At 51.4% G+C, this 26,976-nt stretch overlaps 1 protein-coding gene across 1 annotated transcript in view; it reads left to right on the top strand.

The window, feature by feature from the left end:
- The window catches only part of CDH4 (cadherin 4), a gene marked incomplete at both ends in the record, with an annotated part of 453,286 nt that overhangs the window by 388,733 nt on the left and 37,577 nt on the right, over positions 1-26,976 (top strand). Inside the window, 2 exons of the mRNA XM_080924965.1 lie at positions 10,055-10,210; positions 14,646-14,790. Of these exons, the coding sequence (XP_080781091.1) occupies positions 10,055-10,210; positions 14,646-14,790 (301 nt within the window). The remainder of the gene's footprint in view (positions 1-10,054; positions 10,211-14,645; positions 14,791-26,976) is intronic.

The raw sequence follows: 26,976 nt of genomic DNA on the forward strand, positions 1-26,976 counted from the left end.
AGGACTCACCCCGGAGGCAACGTTCTGTTTTTAACGTGCAGCAAACTGAGGCAAAGAATAAGTTTGCCCAAGACCACTGGCAGGAATCAGTAGAGCCAGAATTTGAACTGGGTCAGAGCTGAGCCCAAACCACTGTGCTTGGGGAACCTGCTGCTCAAGTGTCAAACTGAGCGTGTCCCATAACCCCGAGTTCCTCAACATGAGTCCATCTTCCCACAGGCTTTGTCTATGTTGAAAGCATCTCTGTCTTCCCAGTTGCCTGGAGTTCTGTGTCCCCTGTTCACATTCACGCATAATCCATCTCTAGAGGACGCCCCCAGATCATAGCTCAGTCACCCTCTGCCACCTGCCCTGAGACATCACCATCCCTCAGATGTCACCTTCCACTCACCCCTCCGGTGCTCTCTCGTCACCAGGACAAAAGCCAGGATCCCACAGGTCTTCTGAGCACTGTCCCTGTCACACTGGCCACCTTGCTTGTCCTTGAGTATGACAGCTGGGCTCCCCTGGCTCTAAGCCTCAGCCCTTTGAGGTTTCTTAGACATTTTCTCCTGAAGCGTTGTCCCCCATCACCCAGGGGGCTGTCTCTTCCCCTGGTCCAGGTCTTGGCTGCAGTGCCATCTTCTGTAAGGGTCTGTCACTGATACCTTTATCTAAGCGTGTGTCGACTGGACGTCACCACCTGCCACCGGAGCCATGGGGGCATGCACAGGACAGGCAGAGAGTGCCCAGGGTGCCCTGGGCAAGTGTCCCTGCGTGGGAATGTGACACAAGTTGACATGTGTTGCAGAAGGGAGTACCTTGGCAAACTTCCGAAAATACCTTTCCTGGAAGAATTATCGAGTGAGCCATGACTCCACACCTGTGGATGTGCCCAGTCCCTGGAGCACTAGAACCAGACACCCGCTTGCTGCAGGAAGCCCAGCCATGCCTCCCTGAGCTAGTGTCTGTTCTGACCAGACTGCTCTCCTTACTTCACTGGGTGGCATGACCACCTTTGTTCTTACCCTCCCTGGCCCAGAGCACCGAGAGGTCTAAAACAAAACCTGGATCAGAATTATCAAAGAAAGGAAGCTAAGGAGGAAGGCAGGCACGGCAGCCCATGCCTGTAACCCCAGCACTTAGAAAGTTTAGTCTGAGGCCAGTCTGGACTATATAGCAAGACTTTGTCAGAAAAGGAGCTAAGGGAGATGGATGGGATTTGCTGTTAAAGTGCTTGTCAGGCAAGCAGGGGGACCTGAGTTCAAGTCCCAGCTCTGATGTAAAAAGTCAAGCATGGCACCATGATTAAAGGACTCATGGCCACTACCAATTACCTAGGAAGTGTGACAGCCTCACCCTGTGTGTCTCCAGACGGACAGACAGACACTACCATGGGAGGACACACCAAACATTGGGGGGCCAGGGTAGAAACTCTCTTTGCTAAATGTGCTTGCCGAGTTTCGCTTTAGTGCTTTTTTTGTTTTCAAGTGGTTTTTAAAGTTTTATTTTTAAAAGAAGCTTCTGAAGACTAAAAGCAGGAGTAAGTTCTGTGTAGCCAGTGAATCCAGGACCTTGATGCACAGAGGCGATTATTCTGAGTGAATCCAGACATGATTATCCGATTGTGTGCCTATGTATGCCCTAAGACTGAAGGAAAAGCCTACTGAGCACAAATACATGAGCTCAATCCCCGAAACCGACACAAGCAGCCAGGCGGTGTGCAGTGCGCTTATAATCCCAGGGCTGGCAAGGCAGAGCCGGTGAATCCCTGGAATACATGGGACAGGTCAGAGAGAAACATTGTTTCAAAATAACAAGAGTTAAAAAGAGGGTGGAGTTAAAAAGAGAGTGGTGCTCCAGGAACTCGCTAGAGACTGCCCTGGGGCCTCCACCAGCTAGGGAGGGCAGGGCATATAAACTCTCTCCCAGTGGGAAAATGACGGTCCCCCAAATGGTAGTCACCTCTGTGCTCCCAGCAGGTCAGGCATGTGTCTGCCCACACAGCCATCCACTGTCAGGAATAAAGCCCGCCCAATCACCCACAAGAAATTAAGAGAGGCTGGCCTTGTTAATTTGGTGTAACCTCAAGGGCATCTCTGAGATCAACTCATCCCCTCTTCCCCACCAGGCAAATTTTATAAGAACATATTCATGGCTTTCATTAGTGCTCATCTGACTTTGAGGGTTTTCCTGTGATTTATGAAACTCCAATTGTGAACAGCATGTACAATGGCCATGATGTTTCGCCACCAACTTCATTCCTTCCTTTGCCTGTCACATCTGTCACATGCTGGGAGTTCCGCTACGGGAACCTTCGTGAAAATAACTGAAGGCTCAATCTCACTGCACATGGGAAACACTTCAAAATCTCCTTGATAACACTTGAAAAAATTGAGGAAGCGTGGGGGCAGGGCGGGCCCCATCTGTAAGTCAGTCCTTTGGTGAGAGCAGTTTTAGCAGCCGGCTGAGTCCGGCTGCTTGCAAGCTTTCTTCTTTGGTGATTTTATACATGTCTATGATGAATGTCGGACACTTACACACACACACACACACACACCCTTTCTCTCCCACCAAACACCTCCATAAGCCTCCATCCTCTTTGCTGTTCTTCTGTTGACTGCCTGGTTAGTTGGACGGTTGGCTTTTTGTGACTCAGTAGGTTGCTTGAGTGGGTGTGGGTGGTGGTAGTCCCTGGACCATAGGCATTCTAACAGTGACTTCTGAAGAAAATGTTTCGCCCTTCCCCAGCAACATGCTAATAGGTGTAAGCATTTCCTAGTTCCTGGGGAGGGGCGTGATCCCATATTCTGGCTCCTTGGGGAGGGGCGTGGTCATGTAAGTTTCCCCGCCCTCCTGGGATCTTTCACCTCCTCTCCCTTGGTGTTCCCCGAGCCCGGAAGTGGGTCATACAGTGTCTACTTCGGACTCGGTACTCATCACCCAGGAAGGAGTTCTTCAGCGAGATGCTGCAGCTCACACGCCACAGAGCTGCCCTCTCACAGTCACTTACCAGAACAATTAAACTCTGCCTAGGAACGAAGACAAACCGTGCTGATTTTTAAACAGGGAGCTTAGACAGACAACCGCCTGAATGTCCAGGACTCACATCTGCAGGGCTGGCAGGAGGGAGCATGTGCCTGAGTCTCTGGTGGCAAGTGCAGCAGCCCTGTGAGCTGCAGAGCTGACTCAGTCCTCCCCTCTGTCCACTGTACGTATGGCTCTGGGTCCAGCAGGCAGACGGCTCTGCTTCCCTTCTGCTTACAGAGGCTGTGTGGGACTAGGCTAGGGGCGTGGCTCAGTGTAGAGCGCTTGCCCACCACACCCAAGGCCGTGGGTTCTATCCCTCCTGAACACCACAAATAAACGATCAAAGGTAATATGACCACTAAACGGAACCTGGGAACTCTGCTCAAGGTTCCAGTTGCACATGAAATCTTTGGCCTCAGTGGCTACATCTGCAGCATGGGCTGGACAATGGCCAGAAAGCCTAGCATTCTGGAATGTTTTCATGGTCTTTTGAGACCTTCCAAAGGGCTAGAGATACCTGGACAGCAGCTCCTCCACAGGCTGGGCCACTGAGCTGGTGTCAGAGCAGTTGACCAGGCTACTGCATCCTGATGTGGCCGCACTAGGTGGGAAGATATGATTGTGCAGAGGTGTGAGCCCAAGGACAGTGAGTAGATTGGAGATCAGCTGCTAAAAATGCCCTCGTGCACCAGGGCGGTTAGCAAGAGTGGAGAACCCACGGTGTGTGGTTTCATCTTCTGCTATGGGTTCCCAGCAGTCTCTAGGCCCTGCTCCGGGGAGCTGGGGTGACTGCCATGTCTCCACCCCCTTCCCTCTCCTTCCACTCTTGTCTTCTGTCTTTGTTCTCCATGTAGTCATGGTTCGTACTCACCGCAGCACCTGTCTGGCTTTGCCAAGCCTCAGGCTGTGTAGCCTTTCTTGCCCCACCCCTCCACAGCCTACCCATCTTCTGGATCACGTGATGGGTAACTATTTGTGCACAAAGCCTTTCGTGGGGCCTGGCAGCCATGGTTCTCAGCAGAGGGCTGAGTGAGTGGTCTGGCTGTCTCTCTGCCCACCGGTGACTCCTGGTTTAATTTGCTCATCTAGTAATTATGAGGCGCCTGCTGCATGTGCCGTCCAGGACCAAACGTGCTACTCTTGGGGACAGTTAACTCTACTGGATTCCTAAGGTGTGTGGAGCATCATTCAGGCTTGCTGACAAAGGGGCAGGGAAGGGAAAATGGAGGCAGGGCATCTGGGCAAAGCGGAAGCCCAAGAAAACCTGATTCTTTGTCAGCTGTTGGGATCAAGTTCAAGCTCCGAGAGCAGCCGAGTTTTACGTGCACATGGCTGAGGCCACAGGAAGCTGCAAATGTGTTTAGCTGCCACCGTCATCCTGCCTCTGAGCTTCAGCGAGGGTCCGGTTTTAAAGGGGGAAAAATGCCTTTCTTGGCCAGCTAGTCTTGCTGGCTGCAGTAAACCCACTGTCTCCATCCTGGCGTCTGACGGCTGGGGAGGCACAGCCGTCAGGACTCAAAACCCTTCTCTCTCGCTGGAACCACTGCAGGCTGCACAAAACTCCCAGCGGGAACAAAAATGAGAAATTGTAACCTGTTCTCCTGGGAAAATCTCTAGGTTTGATACAATACAAGGAGGAGGCATAGAAGCACTTTACCAGAGATCCCTGTCGTGCCGAACAGCCTTGATCCTAAGGATTATCTGAGCATCTTTTGAAATGCCAGGTCAGGGACCAGGGGGCAGTGAGGGACAGAACCATTGCCTGCAAAATATCCAACGCCTTCAGAGGTGGGTACCCAGAGGAGAGAGGCCAATGTGTGGGTTCGGAGGCTTGTATGTATTTAATGTCTTTGGATGTGTTTATAGTGAATTTTTGTAGTATTTGTGTTTGAGTATGCATGCTTGTATATGTGTGTGGCTTTATGTGTTTGTTGTGTGGTGTGTGTGCAGATAACATTTATGCACCTACATGTAGTGTGTCTGTGTCCATAACTGGCCAAGAGCAAAGGAGCCCGATTTGCTCATCACGTTCTCTGATCTACTCCTGCCCCGGGCCCTGCACATCCTCCAAGACCTTCTTGTCACTGACAGCTGTGGTCCAGCTTTATAACTTGTGGAGTTTCACTTTGTGGCACAGCTCCTGCCCTGGACGGGTGAATACCTCCCTGTCCCTGAATGGTGGGTGTCTCTGTGCTGTCTCCTTTGGGCCTAATTCTCTTCTCCTCTCCCTCTCCTCTCTTCTTCCCCAACCCCCACACACATCTGGAATCCAGATGTGATTCTGCCCCATTACTTTCTCACTTGAATACACTGAGAATAAACCCAGGTGTCTGCAACTGGAAGCCACATGGTGACTTTATCCAGCTTCAAGTTCATTTGAATAAGGCAAGTACTCTATTTAGGGGATTTGGGGGCCTCCCTCCTTCCATCTTTTCTGAGGACAGAGCGGTCCTGCTACAGTCCCCAGGTGAACACAGCCTCCGGCGCCCCGTACATTATTTCAATGCAGACATCACTTTAAACTAACCTTTTACCATCTGTTCTGTCCTCTAACAACAAATGCAGAGGAGCCCAAGCTATTCTCTGCCGGCTTCCTCAGCAGGGAGCCGGTGTGAGGGCTGCCTGCACTTCCTGCTCCCTACCCAGCATTCACGGCTGCGATGTTTTCCTCATTTTCTAGACACAAATCACAGGAAAGTGCTCTCCCCTGGCCTGCCAGGTTCCTTTATACAGTATTTCTTCTGCACAAGGTAAACTATGAGCGAATCCTATCACCCCGAGGTCTGTGCAGAGAGCCCCCTGGATTCCGCACTCGGCAGCCCACTGTCAGAAGTGGCCCAGCAGATGATCAAAGCACAATGTGTCTCATCTTAACTCTATGGTGGTTCCTTTCAGCGTGGTTATAATGAGTGCCCTGTGGGCAGAGGAAGTGGAGGTGGCTATATATGTGACACACAGCACCTGTTCTAGGGCTGCTAGAGAGGCTCACCAGTCCCTCTCAGCAGAGGCCCGTCCCTGACTCTGTGTGTCCCCTTCCCCCATTGCACTTGAGACCTCACTGTGACCTCAAAGTCCAAGCCCAGAGCCACAGCTTCCCACATTCCATAACCCAAAGGCACCTGGTCCTCCAGGGAAGGTCCCTGTTCCAGTGATAGGAGCTCCACCTCATGACTGTGGGAATTGTCCCTTAGACCCTTCAAACACACCAAGAACACAGGCACAGGCACAGGGCAGGCTCTGCTGTCTCTCCGCTAGACTCTCCATGCCCCTGGTTATTAAATCCCATTTTCTGCAAAAATGAAGAAGAGACAACATTTGAGAGACTATCCACTTCACCAGAGTAGCATCTGGAAGCAACTCAGACTCCATGGTAGAGTTTTTCTGCTATGCACAGACCAGAAGGATGTAAGACCCAAATTGAGTCCCGTCTATTTGAGGCTCCCACGAATGAGATGAGAGATTGGGGATCGACGCAAAAGCAAGAGGTTTATTAGTCCAGTGCACTGGGGTGGCCTACATCCAGAGGAGAGACAACCTGGAGCCCTCCAACAGTATAGTTTTTAGACACTTAGTAACGAGTGGGCTACAAATGGTGATTAGGCACGCAAGCATTGGTGGGCTTAGTTGACTTTTAAGTCAATTGGCTGCTGCCAACGTGGGTTGCATCTCAGGACCTATGCCCTACATTCCAGGAGCTGCCCAGATAAGACTCATCTCCCTGGGAAGAAGTGCTGCTTGGCATCTGGGTCATATATCAAGGCTCTTCCCTTATATTCCAGGGGCTGCCCGGATAAGGTTGAAGCACTCCTTCCTGGACAGTGCGGGCCACAAAAGCCCTCAGTGGGAGAGGGGAGCTGTAAGACCCTTGGTGGGAGAGGAAGCTGTAAAGAGGGTGTGGGGCTATGAAAGGTCAAGGGCACATGCTTTGACAGCTATCGCCAACACCTGAGAAAGATGGCTTTGGCTAAGGGGGAAAAGGCTGGAATGTCGACCACCCAACTCCTACCTTGTCATGGAAGCAAAAGCATTGAGTGCCTAGAACTGAAGCCCCACAGACTGTGTACCACACAGACACACACAGACACACACACACACAGACACACACACACACACATACACACACACACACACACACACACACACACACACACAACAAGCAACATTAAACAGATTGGGGTTGTGTTTATTTAGTCTTGTGTGTGTCTTCTCCCACCGAGTGTATGTGTGTGTGTGTGTGTGTGTGTGTGTGTGTGTGTGTGTGTGTGTCAAGTCTTATTTTTTAAAAGCTTTTAAGTGGGGACTTACTTTCAGTGTCAAAGGGTCAGTCCATTTTGGTCATGGCAGGAAGCATGGCAGCGTCCAGGCAGTCATGGTGCTGGAGAAGGAGCTGAGAGGTCTACATCTGGATCCAAAAGCAGAAGAAGGAGTCTGTGTCCCACACTGGGCATAACTTGAGCATAGAAGACCTCCAAGTCCAACCCTTCAGTAACAAGGTCCTACCTCCTATTAGTGCCACTCCCTATGGGCCTGTGTTCAAACCGTGAGTCTAAGGAGGCCAAACCTGCACAAACCACCCCAGCTGCCAAGTTCTGCAGCCTGCTGGGGCTGGGAACCCGACCCCTTGTTCAGTTACATCTGTATCATTTCTGTTGTTGAGGGTTCCTTTTCCTGCTTAAGCTTTTCTTTAAATCCTTTTCCCAAGTAAGAAGCTGAGCTGGGTAGAGCCTTACCCCAGGTCACCACTCCCTTTATCTCACTTAGGATTAGGCTTTTCTTGAAACTTTTCATCTCCTTGAGCACTGGAACTTCAGTCCTCTATTCTTCCACTTCCTGGTGCTCTTTTTCTCTTTAAACTGTACATTTTGCATTTTTCTTTACTCTGCTTGTTCCTTTTCATTGTAGATCTATGTAAGAGAGACCACTGATAACAGTAAGACACAGTCAACACTAGGCTGCCATAAAATCTCTTCTGCCAAGGTTACATTAATCCAAAATTCTTCAATTTAACTTCTTGCAAACTTGAAAGAGAAAAGAAAGGTAGTAACAATGTAATTACATTTTAATTACATTTTTCTTGATTTTTTTTTTTTTTTTTTTACATCCTGATTGAAGCTTTCTCTTCCTTCCCTCCCTCCATCCCTCCTCCTTTCTCCTCAGAAATGGAGAGGCTTCCCATGGATATTAAACAGCCTTGGCATATCAAGTTGCAGTAAGATTAGGCACATCTTCTATTGAGGTTAGAAAAGGCAGCCGAGTTAGGGGAAAGAGACCCAAAGCAGGCAGATGAGTCAGAGACAGCCCCTGCTCCTGCTTTAAGAGTCTTAATTAAATTTTTTAATCGACTTATCTTTAAGAATGGGGGAAGAAAAGAAAGAAAGATATTCTCCATCGGCTGAACTTTTTAGGAATTGGGGGTTTTCTGGAGTCACCTTGCAGATTGGTGTACAAATAAAACTGGAAGGAAAATCTGCTCTCTGGCTTCTCTCAGACCTCCACTGAGACTCCTGTCTCATTTTACCCAAACAGGTGACCTGCTCAGCAGATCCTGCTTGTTGTGTGGATGGGGACTTCTCTCTGCCTCTGTACCTCTTGCTGGTGTCTCTTTGTGGCTTGGCACCTACGCCATATCTTGACATGAACTTGAAATATTGAGGGGCTGGGGATGTAGTTCAGTTGGCAGAGTGCTTACCTACCATGCATGAGGCCCTAGGTTCCCAGCACTGTGTAGACTGGACTTAATGGTGCCTGCCTTTCATCCCAGAACCTGAGAGGTAAAGGAGGGTCAGACATTCAAAGTCATCCTCAGTTACATAACAGGTGGGAGGCTAACCTGAGCTACATGAATACTGCCTCAAGAAAATAAAATAGAATAAAGGCTGGAGAGGTGGCTCAGCAGTTAAGAGCACTGGCTGCTCTTCCAGAGATCCTGAGTTTAATTCCCAGCAACCACATGGTGGCTCACAGCCATTTGTAATGGGACCAGATGCCCTCTTCTGGTGTGTCTGAGGACAGCAATAGTATACTCACATACATGAAATATATAAGTTTCTAAAAAATAAATAAATAAAATAAAATAAAAAACAAGCTCTTGTTCTTGCCTTTTTGCTCCTGCTCTGTCCTCTCCCCCCACCCACCCACTCTCTCTCCCCATTTCCTTCCCCCCTCCCCACATGATCATGACTGGCCTCCACTTCTCTACTTCTCTCTCCCTGCCTTTCTCTGCCCCTACTACCCTCTTAACTCCCCTCCCAGGCCCTGAATAAACTATTCTAAACTAAATACATACATACATACATACATACATACATACATACAATCTTTAACTATTGTGCCTTGTCCCAGCCTGTCACCTGATGAGCCCTGGGCATGAGATCAGCAGCACCCAGTAAGTCCCTGCACACCGACTGCCCTTCTGATACTCGTGGTTGCTGTCTGAGCCTGTTGTATTCTTGACTCTTGTCATCTTCGAAGGATTGACGAACTAAACATAAAATGTAGCAAGGAGTTTTATTTACAAGAAAAAATACAAAGTAGCCGTGTTCAGGGAACATGGAGCATGAGCCACAGTCCTAGAGAGCCTGTGTATTCCTGGAAGCTTGCGTTGAGCCCTGAGGAAGAGAAGTTGGTTGTAGAGAGGGGTATGGGTTTCTGCTCTGATAAACTTTTGATTGACTTATAGAAACGGACCTTTGTGTGGGCATGGGGTATTTTAATCATATGCATGCCTAGTCATGCGTAGGCATTCGATGGTAAATTGGGATCACTCCAGGTTGCATTGCCATACAGGCACCTAAAACCAGTTCAGACTGGATTGGCTCTTTCCCTAGGATGTGTTTATTAAGCACAGAAGGGAAGTGAATTCCCTAGGGCTGAACGACTGATTGCTTTGTTAAAGGGACAAGTGTGCTCCAGTGTGAGAGGCATTACTGACCTGTCCCGGCAGTGGTCCATGGTGCTCTGAGAATGTGGGCAAGCGTGGACCCTCCGGTCAGGATGATGTATCAGCTGCTGCTGTAGCTCACATCTCCATTCTTGTGCCTTTCAGATCAGGTCGGACAAAGACAATGACATCCCTATCCGCTACAGCATCACAGGGGTGGGCGCCGACCAGCCCCCCATGGAGGTCTTCAACATCGACTCCATGTCTGGCCGGATGTATGTCACTCGGCCCATGGACCGAGAAGAAAGAGCCTCTTACCATGTAAGTAGCCATGCGTGGAACAGAGAAAGCAGTAACAGGCGGTCTGAGAATTGTCCACCCTTCACACTGGCAGGTCAGCAGCAAGGAGCACTTTAGGACCCACAGGACGACCCTGGCATCTACCAGCAAGAGGTCAAAGTGTGGTTGCTAAGCTCCACCTCAGCACTTCCAGGCCAGAGTGGTCTTCACTCAGCATAGCCAGTCCCTTCCCAGGCTAGACCTTCTGCCTTTCATCTATATGCTTATAGCTTGTCTCTGGGAGCCTCTTAGGCAAGAGCCTCTCAGAAAGGAAAAAATCTGAGAAAAGAGAGGCTATGAAGGCTCAGCTTCCTCTTTGCCCCACAATCCGTGCATATGAGGGAGGCAACGAGCCTCCCCTCATCTCCCCCCCGCCCCCCACATCTCTATCTCTCTCTCTCTCTCTCTCTCTCTCTCTCTCTCTCTCTCTCTCTCTCACACACACACACACACACACACACACACACAACGTTGCGGCTGATCCCCAGGGCTCTGGGCTCCACCCCAGCACCTATGAGGGTGAGGCCCAGCACTCTACCTCTGTGAGCCTCAGGCAAGTTACTGAGCCCACCCTGGACTCGGGCCTCTCACCATGTAGAGATCTCAGCTATGACACGGTTATAAAGATCATCCGCACACCATCAGAAGAGCACAAAGGTGGGCATGTCTGGGGGTGCTGTGTGCCCCTGTGGTGAAATGCCAAGAAGTCGGATGCCCAGTGAGTCGACAATCACCTGAGAACAAAAGCGGAATTCTGCCCCATGCTGTCTTGTTAATTGCTGCAACTCTTGCAAGCTGGCCCTGGTGGTCCTCTATGATGGCCATTTGTTCAGGACTGATCAACCCCCTCCTCTCTCCAAAGGAGGCTCCGAGTGCATGCACAAGGACTTGTCGGGTTATCCACACTATATCCTCAGGCAAGGACAGACCTTGGTCCTGAGGCTGCTCACTTCCTGTTTATGTAAAGGGGGTTTCAGGAGCTTGAGCCTGTCACTGGCCGCAGGGTCCTCCCCATCAAGCCTTGGGGAGTAGGGTGCTCTGCTGAAGGACTGGGGAAGCAACCTCAGCAATGTGGTTTGTCCCTCCTGAGCCACAAGTCTCCTCTTGCCTGAGCCTACGTAGCTGTGTTTTATAGACCACAGACCAGGAGCCTCTGCACGCCTCATGGCTTCCATGATGAGCTGGAACACAGTCAGGCTCACAGCCCCTGTTGGTGGTTCTCCAGCTGTTCCTCTTCACAGAAACTTCAAGAAAAAGCATGATCTGACCAGACACCCCCTTTTCTATGAACTTTATTTCTCATCTGTGTGTTCACTCACTCACACACCTTCCTGTCCACTCATCACCCAAATGCATATCTAACCAACTAGTCCTCATATACTATCTATCCATACAGCCATCTACTTACCCATCCATCAACCTGCCTGTCCACCGGTCGACCCACCCACCTACCCTTCTGTTTACCTATCCATATTCCCATCTGTTTACCCACCCACCTGCCCATCTGTTTACCCACCTGCCCATCTGTTTACTTATCCACCTGCCCATCTGTTTACCCACCTGCCCATCTGTTTACCCACCTGCCCATCTGTTTACTTATCCACCTGCCCATCTGTTTACCCACCTGCCCATCTGTTTACCCACCCATCTGCCCATCTATTTATCCACCTACCCATCTGTTTACCTATCCACACTCCCATCTGTTTACCCACCCACCTGCCCATCTGTTTACTTACCCACCTGCCCATCTGTTTACCTATCTACCCAACCATCTGCTTACCTACCCACCCGCCCAGCTGTTTACCCATTCATCTGTTTACCTATCCACCAATCCACCATCTACTCATCCGTCACACACCCACTTGCCCATGCTAACCACACATCCATCCTTCCATACCATGTTCACTTCTTGAGCATTCAGTATGTGTTGGGCCCTGGGTTAGATGCTGGGAAAACAGAAATAGCTGACGAAAGCTCAGCCCAGGTTTGGGGGAACAATTAAATCCTTCACGGCCCCACCCCAAGAGAAAATTGGGTCTCCAGATTTTCAGAGCCAGACACCTCACCCCACAACCCATGCCCAGGTCTTCCTGCTCCTGTCTGCCGTAGGCACCACTTCCAGAATGTGTTCTTTAGAGACATCTATGCCCATGTTTAGAGGGGAGGTCAACAAGGCGTGGGATTAAAGTTTGAGAGAAAGACAACAGAGCTGGAGAGATGGCTCAGTGGTTAAGAGCACTGTCTGCTCTTCCAGAGGACCTGAGTTCAATTCCCAGCAACCACATGGTGGCTCACAACCATCTGTAATGGGATCTGATGCCCTCTTCTGGTGTCTGAAGACAGCTACAGTGTAGTCACATATATAAAATAGATAAATCTTTTTATAAGAAAGGAAGGAAGGAAGGAAGGAAAGAAGGAAGGAAGGAAGGAATAGAGGAAGGAAGGAAGGAAGGAAGGAATGGAAGAAGGAAGGAAGGAAAGAAGGAAGGAAGGAAAGAAGAAAACAGGCATAGCCTATCCACTCCCCCTGCCTCTTCCCCTGTCAGCAGGTCGCCTAGAGTCAGCCTTATATGAGAACACTTCACTTCCCATGGGCAAAGAAGGAAGCCACTCACTTATTAAACTCACTTCTTCCAAGATTAGACAAACTCGCTTTTTAATTATCATGGTCTATAAGAGAAAGTCCCTGGCCTGAGGAGTTTCTACTTTCTGCCTCCTCCCCTCCCCGAGGCCTTGACTTGAGGCCCTATCAAGCCTCTGATTTCCTGCCGGAATATTCTATCTGTCGTGTGCTTCGGGGCATCCCCAAAATTGCTTTCATGCTTCTGGGACATAGCAGCTGACAGCAGGGTACCCCAGGCAGGGAACCAACTGTAGCTGGGGCTTCTCAGGCTGCCGTCTTCTGTATCTCCCATGGTTTCCCCACAGGAGGAGTCAGCAGTCATATGACCTTCAGTCTGTGGCAGTCAGTGCACAGCCCACTCTGCCTGCCCCATGCGCAGCCCCACCCCCGACATGGCGCTTTATACCTGGCATTACATGGAGGGTGGCCTCTGCTCCAGAAAGCATCAAGAGTGTCAAAGTAATGAGACCAAAAACCATACAAATGAACTAGAGCATGGTAAACACAGAGCTCCCGTGACTGCCAGGTCCTGTGTCCGCCTGTGACAAGATACTAGGATGACCTCACTTCTACACAGACCAGGCATGAAACAGGGATCACCCCTCACCGTTGCCCAAGCTGGAGCTCCCACCATAGCTACTTCAGTCACCTAGGGGAGGGAAGACAGGCCCCTCTGTGCCCATCCACAGCCACTCAGTGTCAAGAGCCAGCTGGGGGGATGTGAAAGCTCAGAACTGCAGACATATCTGAAGCAGGGGCAAAAAAACCTTCCAGAGGGTGAACCAGCAGCTGAGCCCAAAGAGTCCACAGCAGATTCCCAGTGGTCCTGACCAGCTTGGCCTTCCCTCTGCCCCTCCTTGACACCCAACTCTGAAGTCTCACACACACCCCGCCTGTATGCACCATATAAAGATCTCTCCCCAGGCCTTCCCCTCAGTCAGCCTCTCAGGAGCAGGCACCTAAGCCCCACCCACTCTACAAGTCACAGCGGCCTAGCTGCAGCCACTATGGAAAAATGTGAAGTCTTGTCTGTGGGGCACCTGTCTGGCCCAGGCATGTGAAGATGTCAGACTGAGGGGCCCTGGGTGACCCTAGCATCACAGATAGAGGATGCCACCCTATTTCTGCCAACATGACCCCATGTCTTAGGGTTTTACTGCTGTGAACAGACACCATGACCAAGGCAACTCTTATAAGGACAACATTTCACTGAAGCTGGCTTACAGGTTCAGAGGTTCAGTCCATTATCATCAAGGCAGGAGCATGGAAGCATCCAGGCAAGAGTGGTACAGGAGGAGCTGAGAGCTCTACCTCTTCATGGGAAGGCTGCTAGCAGAAGGCTGGCTTTCAGGCTGCTAGGACTAGTATATGAAAGGCCACACCCACAGTGACACACCTCCTCCAACAAGGCCACACCCACTCCAACAAGGCCACACCCACTCCAACAAGGCCACACCCACTCCAACAGAGCCACACCCACTCCAACAAGACCACACCCTACTCCAACAAGGCCACACCTATTCCAACAGAGCAACACCTCCAAACAGTGCCACTCCCTGGACCAAGTATATTCAAGCCATCACAGCCTATCAGCACAGAGGAGAGAGTCAAGGCTCACAGAAGTTTCTGGGTATCTCAGCCCTACCTCAGGTCACTCCTGCCACTTCCCCCAGGAAGCAGGAAGTTATTGTGCTACCCCAGAGCTGTGAGTCCCCAGGGAACCACCCTCACCAGAGACAAGCTTACCCTTGAATGTGGCTGCCAGCTGTAATGTGTGCATCCGTTGCTCTGCAGCTCCGAGCCCACGCTGTGGATATGAACGGTAACAAGGTAGAGAATCCTATTGATCTGTACATCTACGTCATCGACATGAATGACAACCGTCCCGAGTTCATCAACCAGGTCTACAACGGCTCTGTGGATGAGGGCTCCAAGCCAGGTAAGGCTCAGCAGAGTGTCAGCATTTGCTTCCTGGAGACTCCACACACTGCAGGACATGGGGCTGGGACTGATACCACACAACACAGCTGCCCAAGACTTTCCAACCCCCATTCTCACACACTTCGGGGTACAGAGAGGCTGCAGAGAGCAGGCACTGTAGCAAACCTTAGGTGCTGACGGAGAAGAGGGGACCGCTACCCTAGAGAAGGGAGCAAAGCTTTTAACCAAACTAGACCCACTATGTATAAAACCTCATTTTTCTTCCCATCCACTTAATTCCCAGTGGTAACAACTCTGAGACTAATTCTTTATTAATAAATGCCTAGGCTGTAAGTTTTGACTTGTTCTCCAACTTGCTCTTAACTTATCATCCTTTTTATTCCAACCTGGGTTCCGCTACCTGCTGGTTTACATCTGTCTCCTCATGGTTCTGGGATGAATCCCTCTCATCTTTCACTGTCTCCCAGAATTCTCTCTGTCCCTGCCAGATGTCCCACCTTCTAATCCTGCCTCAGCTTTCTCATTGACGGGTGATGGTTATAAGAGAGTCTCTCTGCAAATAGGAACATTTTAAGGAAGACTGGACATTGAGGATAGAAAGACCGTGGATGAGTGGACAGACTCCTGAGATATTTTATAGCCATTATAAGAAGCTTCCTGGCCATTGGTTCCAGGGTCATATCTGAATAGCTAGCAGGAGGGTGACTCACTATGTTTTCAGGGGATGAGTGGAAATGTAGGAGACACGTGAGTGTACATGTGTGAGCGTGCATGTGGGTACATGTGTGTGTGCATGTGTGTCAGTGCACATGTGTCAGTGCTCCGGTGTGTGAGCACACACGTGTTAGTGCACGTGTCAGTACACATGCAAGCATGTGCATGTGGAAGCCAGAGGTTAACCTTGAGCATAGCTCATCCACGCTGTTTCGTGAGGGGTCTCACTAGTCTAAAACTCTGCATAGACTAGACTGGCAGGCCAGCGAGCCCCAGGGCTTTGACTGTCTGTGCCTCTCCAACTCTGGGTTTGTAAGCATGCGCCATTGTGCCTGGCTTTTTTTACATGGCTTCTGTAAGTCAAACACAGGTCCCCGTATTTGCAAGGCAAGCATGTTACCAGTTGAGCTACCTGCCCTAAAGTAGAAAATTGTTTAATATCACTTGTCCTCCACAAGCCTGGCCATTTGGAGTGAGGCCCGGGAGCCATCAGGAGTTGCTCTAATTACTTGTATCCTGGGTCAGAGACCAAGTGTTAAGCTTAGATTGTTAGAGTGGGAGATTTTGCCTTGGCTCTTGGTCTTGTCTTTGTCTCTATGGTAACATTAGACTAGGGCTGACGAATAGGAGAGAGAAAAACATAGGAAAGGAAGACATTGTGCCAACCAGAGTTAGGAAATCAGACCAGAGACCAGGGCCCACCAAACAAGCAAACTCTTCTCCCGGCCCAGGAGGTGAACCCCTGTATCAGGTTCTCTGTTCCCCTGCGAACTGACCCAAGAGCCTCTCTTCCCACAGACCACAGGACATATGCCTTTACCATTACCAGGACCCTCACTATGAGTCAGGTTTCAACTGCATGTCACAGTCCTGACGAACAAATCTACCAGACGCCATTCAGCTGTGAGGATACGGTGGACCCAAGCAGCTGTATATGGGGGTTATAACATGGGTACCCACATTTCCAACCCTGCTGGAGGCTTACATAGAGGTAGAGAGGTAGAGTGCTAGCCAGACCCACATCTGATAGGCCCACTAGCTTGGTCTCTTCAGGAGATGTCAGCCTAGGGCTAACAAACCCCTAGGCAATCCTGCTGAGCTGTCCCCTATTGTGGGGGATGGAAGGACCTCATTGGGCAAGCCTTACCCTGGGGAAGGTAGGATAGATGAGGTCACTGAAGCCTCTGCTGACGATACCGGGTATAGACATCTAAAAACACATGACACCCAAGTAGCCTTGAAGTTCAGACAGACAGCAAGCCACTCTCTACGGATAAGCCCTTTGCAACTCTCAGACACACTACAGGGTTTCCACCCGTTTACCTTTTCCTCATTATTTGCCTAGCTTCCTGCACCTTATCACCGGCCCCAGCCCTGGGGTTCCTGCAGGGATTCTAAGCTCTGCAGAGTACTGGGCAAAACAGAGGCAGTTTTTCCTCAGAAACAGAGAGCAAGCAGAGCCAGGGCAATCTGTCCTCCAAGAAGCCATCTTCTCCCAGGGCTCCACGGGCCCGTGAGGGGTCAGCCTCTCCTCTGGCTAGGGCAGGAGGGCAAACATTTATCACACTCTCCTCCGTTGGCAGGGGTTGTCATTGCCCCGTCTCTGGGGACTGCTGCTTCAGCAAAGTGATTGCATTTCTGAATGATTGTCTTTCAGGATGGTAAGACACTGGCGAGCTCAGTGTCACCGGAGGGAACGGGATGTAACATTATTTCTGTGGAACCTTAGGAAGCTCATCCCCCAAGGCAGTCCCTCGAGGGGCAGGAGCAGGCGGTGGGCGGGCAAATTAGCTACAAGCAACCCAAGAAGCCGAATGAGGGCAGCCAAGGGCACATCTTGGAGGGGCTGGAGGGAAGACACGGCTCAGCTGGGGTGTGTGCTCATTAGTACAGAGGCAGGTGGCCTCTCATCCAGAACCTGGGACTTAGCTAATGGGCCTGAAATTCTTCCGGCCTTCCCTCTCACAAACCAGGCCTCCCACACCTTTTAAAGCAAACAGGAGATAAATAAATAATAAAGAAATAAAGAAAGAAATAACAGCCTGCGTCGCTGGTGTTGACTCATTAGGGCCAACAGAGGCTGTCTTGGTACCTCTCTCAGCACCCCTCAGAAATTCTCATAAGCCACTGAGCTGTAGGTGCTTCCCAGAGTCAGGCAGAAAGCAGAAGCCCGCACAGATCTGAACCCTGCTCCCAGCGAGCTATCCAAGGTCTGACCGTGATTTCTGAGTGACTTTCAAAGCTCCCAGAACTACAGAATCTGTCCCTGGTCCCTGAAGGAGTCACATATTCAGACCAACTGAGACGAAGCCAGATGATGTCACATTCACCTGGCGCCTCCTTCCTCCCCAGACCCCAGCCAAGGCAAGGACGTGGCGTCCCTTCCTGTAGCACAGTCCCTGGGCCCTGGAAATTGTCTGCAATTTCTCCTTCTCTGTCAGTAAATTACAATAATGGAAGGGTCTCTGTAGGAGAAAGGAAAGCTACTGTCGGAAATTAGTCATTATTCTCTGGAAGGATGGGCTAATGAGAGGTTTCGGATATGCGTCCTAATGGAAAACAAATGGGAAAGATTAAATATTGACTAAGCCAGCAGAGAATGTTGAAGGGTGGGGTTCGCTCAGCGCCACTCATGAGCAGCCTGGGGTCCCACAAGCAACCTGAACTTCCTTCAGTTTCCTCCAGAGCCTCAGTTTCCCCTCAATGGTAGAAATTCACTAGAAATGTCTTTTTGAGAAAATATATATTCACATGTAGCAGTGAGAAAAGGTATGGCCTCCGCCACTCTTCACCTGGCTCCCACAGTTGAATCCTCCGGACCAGCACGGGGCCGTGCTCTGGAGCCAGCATTGGTTCAACCACAATCATGTTAAGGGCTGGCCAGTATCACTTACATTCACTTATGTGTATGTATCTGAATATGTGTACCTATGTGTCTGCCTGCATATGTCTGTCTGTCAGTGTCTAGGTGTTTGTGTCTGTGTGTGTATATCTCTATGTGCCCATGTTTGTGTGTGAGCCTGTGTATGTATGTATGTATCTATGTTTGTGTGTGAGCCTATGCATGTAAATGTGTGTCTATGTGTGTGAGCCTATGCATGTAAGTGTGTGTCTATGTGTGTGAGCCTATGCACATATGTGTGTTTATGCAGATGTCTGTGTCTCTGTGTGTATATTTGTATATGTATGTTTTTGGTGTGAGCCTATGAATGTATGTATATATGTGTTTGTATGTTTGTGTGTGAGCCTATGCATGTGTGTATATGTTTTTGTGAGTGTTTGTGTAGATGCTTTCGTCTAGATGTCTATGCAGTTTTGCCGCCCACATGGCTCTGTGACCCCAAACCATCAAGACACAAAAGACATACAAAGACATGTGTGGTGATATAAATGTCTGCCATGGGCTTGTGGAACCTTTGGGATATGCAACCCAGTGTAGGAAGTGGATCACTGGGAACAGGTCTTAAGGCTTGATAACCCAATCCCATTTCCTGTCTGCTCCCTGTGTCATGAAGCCTTGGGAAAGCCTGAGGTCACAGCTGTGTTCCTTGCTCCCCAGAGCCGCCTGCCTCCATGTCTGCCCTCCCTCTGTCACACACCCAGCTGTGTGGGCTGAAAGCAACTCCTCTTCCCTAGGCCCCTTCCGGTCAGCTATCCTGTTGGTCGGAGCATTGAGGAAAACAAAGAATATAGATCCCTCAGGGAACCCCTCCGGCCACTCTTGTAGCCACAGATACCCCACCTCACCTCACCCTGGCAAGCCCTGTCATGCTCTGCTCTCACAGAACCGCCGGGGTTGGCATTTGCACGTCAGCATGGGACCCTGGAGGTTCATTCAGCCCGTCCATAGAGGTCCACAGTGTAAGCCTCAGACACGCCCCAGTTTGCTAGCTGGCCGTCATCCAAGTTTGCTATCGTCCCAAAAGTGCTTTCCCGCTTGAGACCATCGAAATGAAGCCACTAAGGGGAAACACAATGTCTGAGAATGCAGCTTCCTTTTTCTGGGATAAAGGTCCCTAAGGGGAGTGCCAGCTCGCACGGTGTGATAGCTCCCAGCCCTGTGGCACAACCTCCCTCCAAAGATTTACTTGGGCTCACCGTTTCAGTTCCGCCATGGCTGGCTGGTTCCGTGGCTGTGAGTCTGAGGGGAGGCTGAGGAACCATCACCACAGCCAGGAACAAAACACACCCCTGAAATACACACACGAGACACACTTCCTCCAGTCAGGCCCCACCTCTGGTTCCCCGCCACCAGTAACTAAGCCTTCCAGCTGGAGCCCAGGAAGGAATGGATCCCAGGAAGGAATGGATCCCAGGAAGGAATGGATCCCAGGAAGGAATGGATCCCAGGAAGGAATGGAGCCCAGGAAGGAATGGATCCCAGGAAGGAATGGATCCTCTGGCAAAGTCAAACTCTCATGATGGCCTCTCCATGAGCAGATCCGCTTATTAGGGACCAAGTCTTCAGCCCAAGCCTTTGGAGTCCTTTGAAGCAAACTGTAACATACTGTCACCCCTTCCCAACAGCGCCCCTTGCTGAGGATCTGCCTTTAAGGCAAGGGTCTTTAGAGGACACTGGGATCCAGTGGAAGACAGTTCCACACCCTTCCCCTAGGAGCTGCCCCTGTGCTATGCCTGGTGAACGGCAGACACCTCTGCACCACCAGCCTCTGAGCGGGGCTGTGGGTGGGTGCACAGAGAGTGTGTTTCCCTAATGACAAGTGACATGCAGCATCTTGTCCCGTGTCTCTCACCATCTGTGCACCCTCTGCGGTGACCGCTCATGTCTCTGTCTGCCTCTAATTAGATTGTTCTCAGAGGTGCATTGAGAATTACTCTTCCCGCACAGCCCACAGTCCTCGCCTGTGTCACTGTTGTGACAGCTGTAGTTGTGGGGGTTGGGATGGGCGATATCTGAGTTTTCTCCCCTCCCTCACAGTGTACTCCTGGGGATGGGATAGACCTCCCCAGCCAACCCTGCACCCACGTCTGTGTGGAACCCAGGGGTTCTGCTCGTCCAGGTTTACTACTGTGCAGTCACCATGTGACCCTGGTGTGGCCTAGAGCAAGCCTTTCATCTTACGTGCTGATAAAATGGGGATCAAACCACCTACTCTGTGGATCTGGAAGATTGAATCGGAGCGTCCACATCATCCCTCAAACTGCGACAAGTCACTTTGGTTGAATTTAGCATCTCTTCAGAAATGTAGGGAGATATATTTAAAAGCCAGCTGACCTTCCTGCCGGGTGCCTGTAGGCCTTAGAGAGCCTATAGCAGGAGTCCTCACCCCAGCCACTCAATGGGCTGCTACGGCCTCCTCCCCCCCCCCCCCCCCCGCCCCAGATGAGAGTCTTTCTGGAGACACTCAGTCTCCTAACTGGTTAGGGATGAGTTACAGCAACAGGCAGGCCGGGGAGGGGTGTTCGTGGCCTTCCGTGCTGAGGCCAAAGTGTCGTACTAAAGAAAAACTCACTTCAACTCACAGTCTGAGGTTCCGTCCCTCACTGAGAGGAAGCAAGTGACAAATGGCTCTGTGGCAGCAAAAACCTACAGCTGGGACTGTTCACATCTCTGAGACAGGAGGCAGAGACCAGAGAGAAAGCAGGGTGAGGAGGAGCTCTCAGACCATAAAATATCTCCAGTCTCTCCTCCGGGACTCATGGTCCCCCAAACAGACTCTGCCCCTGAAAGTTTTCATGACCTCTCAAAATAGCATGACCAAGTAGAGACCAAGTGTGCAAACACAGGCACCTGGGAGGGAAGGCAGGGGGGATAGTCCATGCTCACACCATGACATATAGCACACTGGGATTCAGGGCTCACCCTGGCCTGGGGTGGGGGGAGTTCATACTCACACCATGATAGGTGGCACACACCCAGGACTGGGGGGCAGTTCACACTCACACCGTGACAGTTGGCACACTAGATAGGGTTCAGGGTCTCACCTATGTGTATGTGTGGCCAGGGTGATTCTGGGGGAGTCCAGTCCAGTCCACACATACATCGCCTTGTAAACAAAACTATTGGGTATGTGCTATATGTGTGTGCGCATACCTGTGTGTATGCGTGTTCCTGTGCGTGTGTGCAGATGTGTGCTTGCTGAAGTGTGAGTGTGGCTGTCAGAGGACACCCTCAGGCACCCATCTTCACCTTCTACCTCTCCAAAATAAGGTCCATTCACCAGGGTAGCTACCCCACGAGCTCCTGGGGATCCATTCCCCTGTCTCCATTTCCATCTCCCCATGCTGGGTTTATAGATTGAGCATCGACTTTCATGTGGACCCTGGGGAGTCAAACTCAGGTCCTCCTGCTTGTATGGGAAGATCCTTACCCACCGAGTCCTCTCCCCAGCCCCCATCTCCTTTCTAAGCATCCCCAGGGTGGCCACAGAACCTCTGCTATGCTTCTGGCCAGAAAGCCCACGGCCAACTTGCAGCCTCATTTCTTAAGCTGCCCAAGCAAAGCTGCGTCTTGGCCTCTCAGTCAGCTGTCAGAGCTCACCCCACACCCTGACCCCTGGTAGCAGTGTGGAGAACCCCCCCCCCCGCTGTGAATTCTAAAACTGATGTCACATAAAACATTAAATGGCAGGGGAATCTACGAGTCGGGAGTGAGAGAAACGCTCATCTGTGCAAGGCCGGGCTCCGGCTTCAATAGATTATTCTATTAGCAAGCCCCCATATTTATTTATTTCATTTCTGCACCGGTGGAAGTCCCCTTAGATTAATGCCACGGCCTGGTGCACAGATGGCACCAGATACTTGAAAGTTGTCTGAATATTAAGAATTTAAATCTTTAGCCTCAGTGATTTGAGCAGAAAGCCAATTATGGGGCTGAATTAGTTTTCAAATTAAACTGCAATTTAAGGCTTGTGAAATTAATCCTTTAAGGCGTGTGGCAGCGTAGTACACGGGTTCCAAGGAAGAGTGGAGCCTGGAGTCCTCCGTGCTCCACTTGCCTGTGCATTCAGAGAGGAGGCGCCTTCACCCTCCAGGTGAGAGGCAGGCCACACCCCTGAGCCCAGAGAAAAGATGACTCATTTGGCTTGCCTGGCTCTGCTTCACAGGGGAAAACCCAAGTCTTTCTCCAGGAAGAGGGAGGGGGGATGCTGTAGAGGCCTCCAGAGCAAGCTCTGGAAAATCGGCTTTCTTCTCAATCTCTGAGTAGCACCCAGGCCAGCACAGATGTGGCCCAGGTGGATGCTCCCTCCATATTGTATGCGGGTGGCTACGAGTCCTGCCATTACGCTGGTGGTCTGGCTTTGCAGTAGGGCAAGGGCTCAGCAACACTCAGAAGGGTGCCTGGGAGATTACAGTGGTCCATGTGGCCTCAGAGGGAGAAGAAAGAGTCAGCAGGGGACGGTGGCTGGCCACTACCTCCATTCACAACACGAGGAGGAGGAGGCGGCGTGACCTCGCTGGCCCTCTGATACCCACTGGAATAGCATTGAATGCAGAGCCCAGATCAGTCTTCTTCAGACTAAGACTCGAGACACCTTCAGCTCCAGCTTCATAAAGAACCTGAAACTTGAAGAGGAGACGCAGCAGCCAGCTGAGTACCGGGAAGGTCACAGCCAGGTTCACACTGAGACATCTGAGTTCTGAGCCCAGCCTGGCCTCTGAAGCGACCCAAGCCATCCAGGCACTTGTCACAGAGAGGTCACAGCCTCCTGTGCTTAGTCACTGCTGTCAGTATCAAGCCCTGCCCTGCCCCATCCTCCACATAATTCCCATAAACAATGGGTACAAGGCTAAACCCGCCAAGGGGGTCAGCTTTGCACACATTGCTAGTCACAGCAAATCCAAGGAAGGAAGGGGAAACTGACTCACGAGTGAGGACAGAGATGGGCAGAGTTTGGAGGGGTGTGGCCATGAGCCAGGAACCCCTGGACCTAGAGACCACCTCTAGCAACTGAAAAGCTTCTGGGGCCTCGGGAGGGAGAGCAACCATCTCATCCGGCAACACCGGCTATGGGCTTAAACACTCGTGTAAGCCCCAGGCAGGGTCACTTTGACACAATGATCCTAAAAGACAAGCCGTATTCCCTTCCAGGAATGCTCTGGAAATCCGGCATTTCTTCCTCCTCTAGAACCTTCCAACACCCGCAGTCAAGGTTGTCTGGCCAGGACCATCATCTGAGCATCTCTGGGCACTGTCTGGGACGTTCTCAGGGCTCAGTTCCTTCCCGTCTGGAGGCTAGAGAAGATCCTTGGCAGGGTTGGTGCCTCTCCGGGGCTGTGGCTATGGCTCGTCAGCCTGGACTCCTCGGCCCTCTGGTTCCCATCCCAGGCCTCCTTGTATCACTAGACAAAGTGCTTCTGATCATGTGACTTTGGGGGCCTAGTGAAAACATTCCAAATAAATCATTCCAGGACAAGGCAAGTGTCAGGGATTTGGTCCTGCCCCTAGTCGAGAGGGGACAAAGCCAGGTGGGTTTGTCCTTAGCAAGGACTGCAGGGGCTGCAGAGGAATGTGGAACATTCTCTGAGTTCTCCCTCAAGGCTCCCTCCAGGATGTCTCTCTGAAACCCAGCTGAGTGAGACCCAGGCAGCCTCCCTTATAGGCACTGTGCTCAGCACTTGACCCGCAAAAATGTAAGCAGGAGTCTGGAGAAAAATGTATCCTGCCTGTGGTCCTCCCCAGGCCACCGCCTGTAGTCCTCCCCAGGCCACTGGCAAGAGCCATAACTCAGCACATGGCCTCCCGGCAGCTCAAGGCCATGCATCTGTCTGTGGGATTCAAGAGTCCTGCAGAGCAATAAATTTACCCACTTCCCTGCTGAGGCCAATAAATCCAGCTCACTGAACGCTCTGTAACCGAGTTATGCAGAACTCGACACCCTCCACTGGGGGAAGCAAGAAAAACGCCATGCTGTGAAGGGTGGTGATGACATTCATGGGAGACTGTGGTCTCCTTCACTCCAGAGACAAGAGACAGCCCCAGGCAATCGGGCAGCAAACTCTCTTCCAAGTCATCAAGGACATCTGCCTCCCCCCAACTCTACATCCCAATGTGGGGCCACAATGTCCTATGGGTGCCTGGAGAAACAGCATCTTTGAGATGTTGATACAGCCAGAAACTGCTTCCTGGCTTCTAGACTTTCTGAGGTGCTTCTATTTGACTAGGGTACTCTGTGCAGGACTTTACAAGTGTTTTTGAAGCCCCGTAGAAGGGCTACCGAGGCTGTTTCTCCACATGGGGGCAGATAAGGATCTCTACACGTGAGTCGTGCTTGAAGCCTGAGCATGAATCGATGCAGACCCAGCCTACCCTGTGATGAAAGTGTCTCTGTGCCCTGCCCCCACAGCCACTGCCCACCCATGCTGTGTCCTGGCCCTCTCTGCTTTCTACATGGTCCTGGGCATGAGCCCAGAGGAGCACACTTTCCTTCCTGGCCTTCCTGGCCGTAGTTTTCACAGTCCCCAGAGTGTGTCTGCTCTCCCTTCTGAGTTGGGCCCAAGGCAGCCCCATTGCCTGATAAGTATACCCAGGAAGACTCACCACAGCTCTGAGACTGAAGCCATCAGCGGTTTTCTTCACTGTCCCTGTGACCTCCCCCACCCTTCGGTCTCTGGGCAATAGTAAGGCTGTCAACCTGCCCTCTATGAGCCAGGACACAACAGCCTTAGGCTGTGCCCAAGTTGGCAGAGTGGCAGCCATGTTCACCCGTTCCGGAAGCAAGTGAAACCCTTCTGTGTGGGGGACCACACCCTGGCCTCAGCCTGTCCTGACATCTCCTTCCTCCCAGTGTACCACCACAGAAGACCTGCTTCCTCCCACAGGGATGAAGGCATTGGTGGCCACACCTTCCACTAAATCCTGCATCCCTGCTGTTCTCCAAGCACTGAACCCACTGCCAGCAGCCTCCCTGTGACTCCTGGGTCCCCATCCTCCTCCCTTTGCTCCCTCCTGATAGCTGGCACTTGCTGAAAGTTTCCAGCTTCTCTCTGACCAACAGCATCCACTGTTTTCTGGGTCCTCTGCACAGGGCCCTGTGCCAGGTGGCTTCTCCTCCACCTCAGTCTACCATCTGATGGCCCTTCCTCATTCCTGGGCACTCCCCTGCCTCTGCACCACAGCTTTGCCTGGAACACTTGAGCATAACTGTCCTGGACTCCTCACTGTTCCCGGGCATGGACTTGAGCCCAAGTCACACCCATCCAACCCAAATTAGGGTGCAGAGGAGTAATGAGGGGAGTAATCCATTGAGGGGTGCATGAACCATCAGACATAAAGAGAGAGAGGCCAAGAAGGGAAGCGTTGAAAAGGCCAACCACCCCTCAGGCTTGAGGGATAAGCTAAGGCTCACAGGAGGCAAAAATGGCAGAGGCTGCCTGAGAGCCTGCCCCTCAGACTATCAGACATCCTGAGCGGACAGTACAGAGGCCGCTGGGGTGTAGAGCATCCCTGGGCAACATGAGGGAGGGAGTCCGAAGCCAGGGCAGCTTTCCAGGCCTCCTCCTCCCCTTCTCTCTGCACCTTTCAGAAAGAAAAACCAAACCTGCAGAGCCTCTGCTCAGCTCTAGGGCTGGGAATGTTCCTGGGTCGTTTCCATGGCAACCCGTGGCCTGCTTCTTCCTTTTGGCTCAAAGTGTTCAAGCCTGGAGCATCCTCACCTCACCCTATGGGCTGGCTGTGAAAACAGCCGGGTCTGATTTCCAAACTGTGGGCTGGGCTTTGGGAGCTCTTCTCTCTACCTCAGTAACTTTGGGTTTCCACTCCCCACTCTGCTGGCCTCTTCCCCTTCCTCCTTCTCTTACTCCCTCCCTCCCTCCCTTCATCCCTCCCTCTTTCCCTCCTCTCTCCCTCCTCCCTCTTTCTGTCACTCTCTCTTTTTCTCCATCTCTCTCCCTTCATCCTTCCCTCTCTCTTTCCCTCATACTCCCTCCCTCCATCTCAGCCCCTTCCTCCTCTCCTCTCTCCTTCCCTCCCTCCTTCCCTCCCTCCCTCCCTCCCTCCCTCTCTCTCTTTCCCTCCCTCCTTCCCTCCCTCCCTCCCTCTCTCTCTCTCCCTCCCCCTCCCTCCCTCCCTTCCTCCCTCTCTCTCTCCCTCCCCCTCCCTCCCTCCTTCCCTCCCTCCCTCTCTCCCTCCCTCTCTCTCTTTCCCTCCCTCCTTCCCTCCCTCCCTCCCTCTCTCTCTCCCTTCCTCCTTCCCTCCCTCCCTCGCTCTCTCTCTCTCTCTCTCTCTCTCTCTCTCTCTCTCCCTCCCTCCCTCCCTCCCCCTCTTCCCTCTCCCTCTTTTTCTCCTTCCCCAACACACATTTCATCATCTGATGGCCAAGTGACACCCACTCACCCTTAGAAGAAAAGCACCAGATCTTGAGCTAGGCTGCCACACTTACTCCAGGGCTGCTGCAGGTTGTGTGGTCACATGTCAGTTTCTCTCCTTGAGGTTGTACATTGTTACTTTAAAGCCTAGCATAGGCCTCAGTGATACAGCAGAGAAGTCTCAAGTGTTCTTCCCTGGCTT

This window comes from Micromys minutus (assembly GCF_963924665.1).
Source record: "Micromys minutus genome assembly, chromosome: 11".
Classification (NCBI taxonomy): domain Eukaryota; kingdom Metazoa; phylum Chordata; class Mammalia; order Rodentia; family Muridae; genus Micromys; species Micromys minutus.